General features: G+C 31.8%; 2 protein-coding genes across 2 annotated transcripts; one reads left to right on the forward strand and one right to left on the reverse strand.

Annotated features, from left to right (window-relative positions):
- Positions 1-37: 37 nt before the first annotated feature.
- LOC149486646 (uncharacterized) lies at positions 38-4,671 on the reverse strand. Its single transcript, XM_089698243.1, has 8 exons — positions 4,469-4,671; positions 4,217-4,346; positions 3,756-3,885; positions 3,398-3,525; positions 3,103-3,239; positions 2,633-2,834; positions 1,880-1,998; positions 38-1,550 (listed from the first exon to the last, which is right to left on the reverse strand). Exons 1-8 carry the CDS (start codon positions 4,546-4,548, stop codon positions 1,400-1,402), a joined length of 1,077 nt encoding a protein of 358 aa, XP_089554369.1. The 5' UTR covers positions 4,549-4,671; the 3' UTR covers positions 38-1,399.
- A 2,392-nt stretch (positions 4,672-7,063) lies between these two features.
- LOC149486647 (uncharacterized) lies at positions 7,064-12,903 on the forward strand. The gene is made up of 11 exons (XM_089698325.1): positions 7,064-7,433; positions 7,695-7,824; positions 7,909-8,038; positions 8,199-8,395; positions 9,003-9,181; positions 9,397-9,592; positions 9,800-9,915; positions 10,278-10,377; positions 11,024-11,174; positions 11,992-12,019; positions 12,227-12,903. Exons 1-11 carry the CDS (start codon positions 7,312-7,314, stop codon positions 12,294-12,296), a joined length of 1,419 nt encoding a protein of 472 aa, XP_089554451.1. The 5' UTR covers positions 7,064-7,311; the 3' UTR covers positions 12,297-12,903.
- The last annotated feature ends 340 nt before the right edge of the window (positions 12,904-13,243 follow it).

Genomic DNA, 13,243 nt, shown 5'->3' on the forward strand with positions numbered 1-13,243 from the left:
TATCGCATCTATAAATAAAACTTATTATAATAATATCATAATAATAAATTAAGCATGTTTGTTAAAGTTACATAACACAGATTTACCTGTGAACATTATTTTCCTAGCATAGTTGGGAATGGGGTAAATGCATTTCATACAAGTAGCTAAGAAGAGACGCATATGTTGCCAAACCGTGTTATTGACGTGTGCCTAATATTTATTATTAGAATAATCATAACGTGATTCTATGGTAATAATGGTCTAAGATCCGAATACAGGTCGACCTTCACCGGCGTGATAATAAAATGAGCCCAATTATATAATAAATTTAGTCTATTAAAAATGGGTTTGCTGGAAAGATCCTGGACAGGACATTTTAATTAATTGCAGTACTTATCAAGATAATAAAAAAAATTATAATAGACTTGAAGTATGAAACCTACAGAATGTGCAGTCATAGGGTTTTCTAATATTTACCTGGACAAACTGCTAGGTTGGCAGGTATAAACAGGCATGTCCATACCAGTTACTTTCACTTGATGGGATGACAGAAAAAAAATATATATAGGCATGAGCGCTGTTTTATAACAAAATTGTTTATTGTCTCAACACTGCATAATTAAAAAATAAAAAGATTTTTTTAATAATTAACTAAAAATGTCCTGTCCAGGATTTTTTCAGCAAACCCATCATTAATAGATTTTTAATAGACTACATTTATTATTAAATTGGTCTCATTTTATTATCACTCCGGTGAAGGTCGACCTATGTTCGGATCTTCTACTATAAGCAAGCTATACCAATAATACAATTAGAGTGTCTGTTTTTAATATTGAAATCACCGATTTTTACTAAATGCATATATACACTGTACATATGACACAATATTATTTTTTACAATTTTTGTCTGTCTGTTTGATTCAGTTAATCTTAGGAACGGCTGGACCGATATTGACACGACTTTAACTGACAAGTAGCTGTTGGTATAAGGTAAAATAAGGCTATTTTTAATGGATTGTGACAGGACTTTAACTGACAGATAGCTGTTGGTTTATGGAGTAACTTAGGCTATTTTTAAACCAATATTCTCAAGGGAACCGTTCATGCGCGCGGGTGAAACCGCAGGGTGCAGCTAGTCATCTATATGACTGTAAATTTCTCATTGTAGGGACAAACTTACTACAGTTTAAATTTAATGGGTGTCGTTTCTAACCCAGTTTGCTTTTTTTAACTTTAAACGCATCACGGTAAATTGACGATTATGTAGACCGTACATGCATAGAATAAAAAAAGTAAGCTACTTCCCTACTGGTTTTAGAGCTTCCATTCATAAGTATTTCGAGTATCAAATCAGAGTTCGCGTTTTGCAGAACAAAATTGAAAAAACCTACTTTCCGGCGCTGAAAATATTTCATGTTCAGAACGCATCTTGTATTTTAATATTCTCACTAGCTATAGGTTTATTTTCACTGTTGTCCCCTATTTGGCACTGTAAATAAGATGGCAGCCGGCCGTGTCTTTCGCCTTTGATTTTGTGGATTTTCCATCTGTGGCCTTGTAGTATTTTCCTAAAATCCAGAGTAAAGAATAGTATCTTTAATCATACAAGTTAAAAAAAAAATACATAAAGATTATTAAAATAAAAATTATATCAAATTATAAATTTTTAAAGAATAGAAAAAATTCGATCGATCTGGTGGGTCACGAGTGGCTGAGTTGGTCAGGCATCTGCCCCGGAATGGCGCGAAAGGATGCGGGTTCGAGTCCCGCCTCGTAATCGAATTATTTCTATTCTTTATAAATTTAATTTATAAAGTATTTGAATGCCATAAAACCAAAAATATCAATTATATCAAATTTAAAAAAAAATCAAATATGTATGTCATATAATACTCACTTAGTATTAAATTTCTTACAACAAATATCACATTCAACAGTCCCCTGTCGCAAATGTATATCTCGTATGTGTCGATTCATGTCATGTTGATATGAAAATGCCTTTTCACAATATGTACACTGAAAAACAAACAAATTAGTTATATTCATGTATTTAAAGTCGAGTTCGCTGCGTTTTCGTGTTTAAGGAGTCGTAGGTCGTAGTTAAAGGAAATTCCTATGGAAATGCTTCACCGAGATAAAAAGTACACGACAAAACCTACAGTAACGACAGGTAACGACAGGGTCTACTGAAAATTGGCGCAGCGGACCTGGCTTAAAAATAAGCACAAATTATAGTACTAAATATTTTATGATTTTCACCAAAAAGACTTAAAATTATGAATGCAGTTTTCAATATGTTAAGACTTTGGTAGATAGCATTTTTAGATACTGGGGATCATGAGGTTATCACTTATCGGTTAATTTGCAAATTGCGCTGTTTTATCCGTGTTGGATCGAAAAAGCATAATTTTTAAATGGGAAATCGAGATTTTTCGCATCTTAAACCTCCTCCTAAGTCCTATCCCACTTCCCGACCTGGCTACCTACTGATGTAGGTTGGCTACTTTCAATAGAGAGTACAATTTTGTTAGAAGGACTATATATATAAAAAGTATTTTAGGAACAGATTAAAGAAATCAGTCAGAGGTTGGCCTTTATCATGCATTGACATATGTATAAGTACATAAAAAAATGGAGAAAGAAACAATACCTTATATGGTCTTGTTTTGCTATGAACATGGCGCATATGTTTAGATAAATTGCTAGCAGTGGTGGTTGACTTTGGACAAAGAGCACATTTAAATGGTTTTTCAGTAAGATGTGTTCTTTTGTGCACTTTTAATAGATCCATTGTTCTTCCTTGATATGGACAAACATCACATTTGAAAGGAAACACATTTTCATGAATACCCCTGAAATAATAAAAGTTGTATTCATTCAATTAATTAATATAGTTTGTATTCTATTACTACAATGGCTATATCCAGCATTTTCTACCATAGACTATGTAGAATTAATGGTTATTTACGTAGGTTTCAGCATTTTAATTCAAAATATTAACTAATAAAATAGTGACAGAGAACTGACTTAAACAGTATAATACATAAAATGAAATATAACATATTTTAATTATGTATAAGAAAACTAATTTCATTTAAAACATTAATTGAATACACTTACATGTGAATTAAAAGATTTGCATTTGACTTTGCAATTTTACCACATATGTCACATAAAAATGTTTTCTTATTTTCCTCAACTTTGGGAATCTCAGCAGTTTGTTGGCTACACTCATTTAAATGTCCATTGTATGTTGTCTGGAAAGAGATAAAGGAATTAATTTAATTATTATTTTTTTTTACATATATTTAATAAAATCAAATTTATAGTACTAAAATATATAAAAAAAAAACTATGAATGTTGTTCATAACATAAAAATATGTATGCAAATAAAAAAGCATTTATTATAATTACCAAATCAACAAAAACTCTGGTACATGTTGAGCAATTCCACAATTCAGAACTTTCTGGTGATGGAATATTTTGTGAATCTTCTTGGTCCATTTCAGAACTGTCATTTTTATCTTCTGCATTAACGAATTCTATAAAAAAAATTATCTTCTGCATTAACAAATTCTATGAAAAATAATAAATATAAAAATGAATCGCCAAATGTTAGTGTAAAACTCGAGAACAGCTTTTTAGAACATTTTTGTTAAGGCAAAGGAAGAATAAAAAAAAACGCAAGGAAAAATGACAGAAGAGAAATTTAAAGAAACTTTAGATAGTAGAGCAGAAAGTAGTTCATTAATGGTCTCAGACATAATTTTACCTTTTTTAATAGAAAATTCAATTAACTTTTTGTCAGTTTTCTGACACATTTCTCGAAATAATATACACCCATTTAGAAGATCCAAACAGCTTTGACATATGTGATTTGGAAGATTATCTTCTTTATTTATCTGAGAATAAATAAAATTTAAAAAATACATATTAAAATAGAAAACCCTTGTTTGCTAAACTGACCAACGGTGGGCAATGAACAATTTTGAGGATAATAATCAAAGTCAGACAGATTGTGAACTTTGTCATTTCATTCACATTTGACGATTTGTAGACAAATTAGGTATAAACTGAGTAGTTTTACCAAAAATAATGTATAAGATTATAAATTGTTTGGTATAGTTCACAATTATTTTTCAACAGTTTATAATCTTACAAGTTTGGTAGTAAACTAAATGACATATTATTTAGAGAATAAATAAAACAGTTTACAGAGATTTTTATACTTACAACAACTCCTGATATTTTTTTTACTTCATCTGGTATGTTTATATGGTTAATATTTTCAAAAATCGGAATGTTCGCTGTCTCTTCGTTACATATACGACACATTTTAGATGTTTTAGTTTTGTGCAGGATGCTAGAAGCAAATAATCAATAAAACATACTTAATACTAGGTATCTAATGTTACTATAATTGATTCTTAGCTTTCATAAAAATAATACAATATACATGGCTTGCAGTAAAAAATGATAACTTACGATTTCATTCTTTTTCTTTTTCTCTGTATTTTCAATGCTTTGGCAAAAAGCATAGATTTAAAAAACAGAAGAGAAGTCATAAGAAATTGATATTTTTAAATATTTTATATAGTTATTGCAATTAATTGAGGAATAAATGTTTGTAAATACATCTAAATACAAACAAAAATAATAAGAATCAAATTTCAAAAGTGTAATGTCAACCACAATGTCAACTATTGTCAGAAATGTCAGTTCATTATTTACGCCAATATACGCACCTAGACTCTAGGCAAGGATCTTTTGGCATGTGGCGAACTTTCACAACTTAAGCGTCTTATTTACGGTCCATCTTGACGTACGTCCCGCCAAGGTCATACACGATGCACGACGCAAAACGACAGTGAATAGCGTTGACGTACGTCAATAATTATTATTATTATCTTGCTGGATGTGCACGACCAACTTTTCATCCAGCAAGCACCCCCACCACCGCGAACGTCGTGCAGATGGACAGTGAATAGCGCGGACGTACAGCAGATTAGTGTTGCCAACAGAAATTAATGTAAATACTTGGAAACGTGGCCTATTGATATGATTTTTTTGTGATAACTTAGTGAGTACATGAGCAAGCAAGAAACGGTTATTTTTGATTTTTATGTACACAGGAAATCCCAATTATCATTACTTTTGGATCAACCTTGTACACATGGACAGTTTATATTCAGAAGTTATTATTTTAAAAGAACTCCAAGGCGAATTGTTGAATAACACAGATTTTATGCAAAAGTCCACTGCAGAAAAATGGCAGTTTATTTAAAAAAAATATCTTGACGAATTTGTTTGTTTAAAAAAAAATGATTAGCTATATACTCTCTGTTCCCGCCACTTTAGCATTTACTGAAAGAGTCTTTTCGGTCATGAATGTGAAGTGGCGGGAAGAGAGAAACCGAGCTTCATTAAAAATTAATTAAAAATGAGCTCTTGAAATATATAAATTTAGATTTGGAATGTTTGGATTCATATAATTCATTTAAAAATAATGAAAAATTCTTAGTTACTGCAAAAAGTACAAAAAAATACATTTTTAAAAATGTTTATTTACTCTTTATTTACCTCCTTTAAAATCAGATATACTCTATATCTTCAAATAAAAGTTGGCAACCCTAGCCATGCTTGATGCGCGCACGATCGTCAGTAGGATACATCCAGCACCGCGGCCTTGAGCCGACGTACGTCGGGGATTGACCGTGAATAAGACGCTTTAGAGTATAGATATAGAGCGCGTGTATTGCACAAATTGCTTTGTGCACATCGTAGGCAGATGAGCTATAGATACTATATAGATGTGTGTGTGACAAATAGGGATGGATAGATATCAATTGCGTGATGAGCTATCGATTAGTTATGTAAATAAATATGTATCATATGTAAATTTTATGTTCAATATGTTATTAAAGGAGAAATGTATGAATAAAGTATAAATATGTAATTTTAAATTTGTTTACCAAGTGAATAGTGTGTTTATTCCATTTGAATATTTTTTTGTATTAATTATAAGTACTTTAAAAAAATATGTTTAATTGGAATATCAGAAAAACGTATGCACTTCTTAAATATTAAAATTAATAAAATAAAAGATCGGGTTTAGTGCTATTTTTTCAATAATAAATAGAACAATAATAATAATGTTTTAAAATGAGAAATAATTAATAATTTAAAATGAAATAACTAATAAATAATATTAATAATTTTTTATTTAATTTTATCCATTCTATACCTACCAAAATTTTCAAAATCAATTTAGCGCTCCATATATCGTAACATAACATACTTTTCATTTACACTATAATACATTCGCATTCATAATATTAGAAATTGTATCATACCAAACACACCACAAAATTATTTATAATACATTTCTAGAAGAGTTTTAGTTTTAAAGTAAAATAAATAATAAGTTAAAAATTAAACTATCGAGTACAGCGTTGGTCAAGTCACATCACTAAGATCACGTGAGTTGCGCGAGCGAGCCTGCGCGGGTCCCCTCCCACTTTCCCTTCACCCCCGCGATGCTAGATTTATTTTCATAAAAATAATTATAACAATCGACTTACCGATGAAATGTGATACTGGATTTCAATTTTGTGATTTTTCTAGTATCGTTTTTGCAAGATAGCACTGCACATTTCAGCATGTTTATTCGTAAATATGAATAAAATTCCAGAGCAACGCACTTCGTCAGCACTCAACCACGACTACGAGCGCGCGCGGCGGGAACGTCGTGTTGTTCCCACCTGTGCCTACTGTTCCCACTTGGTTGTTCGCGCTCTATAGATATCTATACTCTAAGTTTCACAAGTAATGCTCCATTGATGATAGATCGTCCAGTGTCTTGTTTTTCCCAGTTTACAATCATTTTACTTATCCTATTTCAATAACTCAAACTACTTACATATAAATTAATAATTCATAATAATATAAAACATAACATTACTGCTTTCCTGCAAATAGCGAGGCCTTTCACGAACACGCATGTGTAAATGCACCGTTAGGTCAAACCACAGAGTAAATAAATCTATAGATCGAATTAACAAACCATAGATCAATGTCAGTTGTCAAATCATATATTTATTGTTTACAAATGGTTTACAATTAATTACAAAATTAAATTTAAAATCTTAAAATAAAATACTAGCAACTTAAACTGTAATATGAATAAAGAAAAGTCTAAGCCAAGTACATAATTATTGAATTGAGAATTGCCATCAGTGCATTTTTTATTTAAAGTGATAGTTTCCAGATTTTGGACCTAGTGACAGAAATACATCGTTTTACTGACAATATTCCTATTAATTTATAAGATGAATGTATATTTAACTAAACGTATGCTTTCTAAGATGAATAATGTGACATTCCCTGTCCCAAACACGATTTCCGAAGATAGCTGTTATAATGATCATTGGCAAAAACTTTTCGCCGACAGGTACATTTCATTTATATTTAAACTAGAGGTCCGCCCCGGCTTCGCCCGTGATACATATTTCGCAATAAAAGGTAGCCTATGTCCTTTCTCGGGTATCAAAATATCTCCATACCAAATTTCATGCAAATTGGTGCAGTAGTTTAGGCGTGATAGAGTAACAGACAGACAGACAGAGTTACTTTCGCATTTATAATATTAGTATGGATTTTGCCGAAAGTATGATCTAAACTAAAGTAACAAATGTAATTTTGATTGTTTTAGTAATATTGCACCCCGGCTTTCTAAAGATATGATATGTAGAGTATGTGCAAGAAGTGGATGTACCCCTTTAACTGAGAGAATTATGGATTATGAAATCATGGAAGCTATTTGTAGTGTTACAAATGTTGCAGTCAGTATAAGTACATTATATATTATTTTTTGAGAAAATTAAAGGTAATTTAATATGTCTAAAAGTTTATTGCTTATATTTCAGATGAGCTCTGATGACTCATTACCGAAATTTATATGTACAGAATGTTTGGAGTCTCTAAAAGCTGCCCTAACGTTCAAGAAGAATTGTGAACTTGCAGATAAAAGATTTAAGAAAATGTTGAATCCTATGGGTAGGAATGTTATTGATTAAGTCTTCACAGTGTGATAAAAATTACAACTGAAAATCCCCTTTATGTAGTTCAAAGTTTGCATAGAGGTTTTATTAGTTTAAAATAGTAGATAGTAGTAGTTTTATTGGTTTAAATATAAAGTAATTTACTGTGTTTCCAGGCGACCCATTATTCCACTCATATCCATATTCAAAACATGATTTCCAATTACTTTTACACCATTTAAAGAAAAAACGACTTAAGCATGAAGAAGAAAAAGAGATTGAACGTAAGAAAAAAGAAAGAATGCAACAAAAGAAGCAGCCTAAAAGTAAAGAGATTAAGTGCTCTTCCTGTGATATGGCATTTACATCCAAGGTAGATTGATAATAATAATTATATACATACATATTTTCTTTTAAAAAAGTGATGTAACTGAGCAACATAGGCTATATTGCATTTTCAAAAAAATTAGAGATCCTTACCAAAAATGCAATAATGTAACCCAAGGTGTAAAAAATTCCTTAATAAAAATTCTGTCATCGTGTGCGCTTCGGACTCTATTGAAGATAGAACAAAAAAATGTTCTACGGTATTATAGAATGGATCAATATCTACAAGAAAGTCCACGATACCATATGTCCATCTTCAGTAGTTATGTTACTACAACAACTTTTTTACGTTTTCAAAGTAAATAGAAGTTTCGACATTAATCAAACCATGTTATCCATACACATATATCAATCCTTATCCTGTTAAATGATGTTTTATTATAGACTGTTTCAATACCAGCAAAATACTTTTAAATTAAAAAAAATTGGATATTCCATTTAAAAGATATAACGAATTTTTAAAAGTGTCAAACCGCAGGGCATTGCTAGTTATTGATAAATTGTCATTATTATTACAATTCGGCATATTTGTTCTACATGACATAATTATATTTGAAGATGTTATTCAGGTGGTTTATTTATAATTTTAACAGGATAGTTTAACAGCACACAGACAAGACAAGCAGTGTATGTTGCGAGCTTGTGATATTTGTGGCCAGCTGGTATATAGTATAGCAAAGCACATGCGACACATACATAAACAGCCTGTGACACACAAATGTCCTACTTGTGGAAAGGAATTTCCGATTATTGCCAGACTTAAAAATCATATGTAAGTTTAATTGTAATAAAATATTTACGGATGGATTCTTAAAAAAAAAAAAATATATTTTTATAAATTTTATTAAAAAAAAATATTTTTTTTGTGCTGATGTTTTTAGTTTAAGCAAATATTTTATGTAGCATAACTAGTTATATCTGAAATAAGAATATACTCACTATTCTGTTTTGAAAAAATTTTAACTCGTATAGCAATTTAATTTTTAGGGTCGTACACACAAATACATTTAACTTCTTTTGTGACCTATGTCCATACAAATGTAAACATAAATACTACTTGGTGATGCATATGCGTACGCACACTGGTGAGAAGCCCTACAAGTGTCCTGTGTGTCCCGCTACATTTGTTAATCCTTCCAATTTGAACAAGCATAAATTAACACATCAAGAGAAACAATTTAAGGTATGTATTTGGATTGTGGATGTAGAAACAATTCAACATTCATAATTTGTGTTTTTTATTTAATATATGTGAGAGATAGAATATAATTTAAACAAATAACATTAATGCATTTTCCATTTTTATATTATGTTATTTTTTTAAGAAACTTTGTAGATTTTTATTACACTTTTTTGTTTTGGTTATGTTTTTAAAAGTATTATTTTGCAGTGTGTAATGTGTGAAAAAGCATTCAGGACCAACGCTGCGTTGCGCGAACACCACGAAGCTACGCATATGAATATCAAACACACCTGTAATTTCTGTGGAAGAGATTTCTGTTACAAGTGAGTATGCCTTACAAAACTTATATGGAAACATTCTGGACTCGTATATTATATGGGAGTGGTTTAAGCTATAATGTAGCTGTTTTGCTTAGTGTTTTTCTTCTTACATTGTTATTACAAAATTAAAAAAATGTTTTATGTAGATAGCAAAGGAAATCGTATATTTTTCATGTATTGTAAGTCAGCGGTCAACTTACGTGTTTCATATAGACGCACGCAATTATTTACGCGTGTATGTTGCGTACAGAAACATTTGCGTGTGCGAAAGCTTTTTCGAACTACAAAATTTTCGCTTTCGTTCGTTTATAAAATATTTTAACGTATTATTTACCTTTAGCTATAAACTAGTACTCATTTTCCAGATCCGATTTACGCAAGCACGAGATCCGAACGCACAACCGTGTCAAACGCGACTATGTCGGCGGCGAGCCCACGTACAAGCAAGTCGAGAGGATGCAGAAGGTGAGTGGATGAGATTGCTTCCAAGCAATAAGGCCGCCTATTGTACACTTTCTATGTTTATGTGTTTATTTCGTTTCGATGACTGGTATGATGAGCTTTCCGCGAGCGGTTTCGCCCGCGTAATCAAATAAAAACTCGTATAGTTCCTGTTCCCGTGAGATTTCCGGGATAAAACATCCTTCCTCAGGTCTCAAGCTATCTCGGTACAAAATTTGAAGGAAATCCATGCAGTACTTTTTGAGTTTAGCCTGGACATACATACAGGCAAACTGACAAAAATTCTAAAAACTATATTTATGCTTCGATATCGATTGAAGATCACGTCCAAAGTATTCTTTAAAAAAAAATATTCAATGTACAGTTTTAACTTTCCTACGATTTTATTATATCTACTAAGGATAAATCCACACTAATATTATAAATGCGAAAGTAACTTTGTCTGTCTGTCTGTTACTCAATCACGCCTGAACTACTGAACCAATTTGCATGTAATTTGGTATGGAGATATTTTGATACCCAAGAAAGGACATAGGATAGGTTTTATCCCGGAAATCCTACGGGAACGGGTTTTTCTTTGAAAACGCGGGCGAAGCCGGGGCGGACCTCTAGTATACCATAAAGTATCATAAATAAATAAATAATAAAGGTGGAAGACCACGAGGCGATAGAGAAGTGGCGGCAGCAGCAGCAGCACCTGATCCAGCCGCAGGAGACGTTCATCGAGCAGAAGCAGGAGTTCATGCATAACCCGGTGTACTTCACGGATGTCTCCGGTATCATACACCAGTCTGCGATACGTGAGTGTTACATACATTATATGTTATAGTCAAATCCTGAAACACAATCTCTTCGCGGAAGGCCTGGTTCATCTTAGGTTTGGCAAAAGCCATCGGGCAATCCTCGAAACACATTAGAATTTCACTCTTTGACTGAAGTCAGCAGCAGTCTCGGGCGTAGGCGAACGAAGCATAGGCTTCGCACACGCTTCAGCTAAACAACGACTGACGAAAATTGTTTAGTAAAAGGCTGAAATATTACATTTATTTGGGATTTGACCCAGTCCAACCTTTTTTTTCTTTTTTTAAGTGGGGAAATCTTCCAAAGAAGAAAGAAATCGGGAAAGGAGCCGTGGGTTATGTCGGAAACCCCACTGTGTTCCGTCGAGCCGCTTTATAGTTCAGGATCCCTCGCCCATTTTTGCACTTGATTACTATCAAGCTAATTTTCCGTGAGAAGTTTTATTTTGATGAGACGCCCAATAATTTCTTGTACGAAACTCTCGATTGTGGTAGCTTACAGAGGTAACGAGGATAATATATATTTGTGATTTTTTTCTTTCTCACCATTCGAACCACAAATATTTGGAGTTGTAGCAAGGCAAAAGAACAGAAACTGTTTTTTTTATGTAGTACTATTATAATTTTTATCGTATTGTGTAGTATTGGGTATACCTACCCATACTGTTGTAAAAAAGTACGTAGGTAATTAAATCAGAAGTTTAGTTACAATTACCTACGTATTGTAGAACACATTGATTAAAGGATGTAGATCGCTGTTCTATCGAAGACGTAATTCGGCAGTATTACATAATAAATCAACATTTTGTTGTTTCAGCTCAGCAACAAACAGTTCAATTGGCTTTGTAAGTATATTTTTAAACTAAATATTGTTTTTTTTATATGAAAAACTACTTAATAAAAATACATACTTTAATATTTTAGTAAAACCATGCTGGATTAAAGAAGAACAAAATTATATGAAAACATTTAAATGGTCTATAGGTCAATACAAACATGTTTCTACTGTTTGACAATGATCAATAAAATATTTTTTAAATCATTATTTTTAGGCCAGATTTAGTTATGAAGAAGGATGAAGTGAAGATGTATGAAGCGCAACAGACCATGGGTTACTTCTGAATCAACGACTTAATCAAGACTTAATTTTTACTAGATATTCTTATTAATTCTGTAAAAATATAATTCACAATTTTATAAAAATAGTTTTAAAGGATTTTTGTAGCGGTTATTATTTATGTATGTAACATCACCACTGCTTGAACGGTGAAGGAAAACATTGGGAGGAAACCGACATGTCGAAGAATCAAAAGTTCGACGACATGTGACATCTGCCAACCCGTACTTGGCCAGCGTGGTGGATGATAATGATGATGAAGTCCAAGGTTCTCGGGATTGTTATTTGTCAATTTTCCCTCTAGAAAAAAATATAGTTAAATGGTGTTGATAATTTTACCAACACTACACATTCGATCGTCAAAACCGGCACACTTAATGAAACATAATGTAAATCGCGGAAAACATGTTATTAAAATAATTTGTGCAATCATGTTGTCTTATATTTCTGTAATTTTCTTGTTCTGTTTTTTTTATTCAGCTATTAACAATCATTTAAAATAGGCATATGTTTAAATGTAATAGGTACTTAATATGGTGAGTTATATGGAACTTGTAAGTTATCAGTTTAATAAGGACTTTTTCATATTCTATCATTCTTCATTCTTATTTGTCATCAGTGAAACTTGGTTAAGTGGGACCTGGATAAGTGAGAAACCTCCATAACTGGAACTCATGCTGAGGTCCCAACACTTTGGCACTGAATTACCTCAGTTAGTGGGACGAGGTAAACCTCTATATCTGGGATTTGTTCTTTTGATTTATCATCATAGTTACCTCTATAACTGAGACAGCGAGTAAATTTTATATGCATAAACCTCTGTAACTGAGATAACATTGTTTTTTTACTCATTCTTATTCTATACCCTACCATATCTTTTATTTAATGATCGCACCTGTATAACTGAAATAACCTGTATTCTCACCTCTATTTATGGAACCCTCTGTAAATG

The sequence above is a fragment of the Colias philodice genome, chromosome 8 (genome assembly GCF_061535455.1).
Source record: "Colias philodice isolate Cphi_HAF_F1 chromosome 8, ilColPhil1 Martin Lab GWU primary, whole genome shotgun sequence".
Taxonomy (NCBI): domain Eukaryota; kingdom Metazoa; phylum Arthropoda; class Insecta; order Lepidoptera; family Pieridae; genus Colias; species Colias philodice.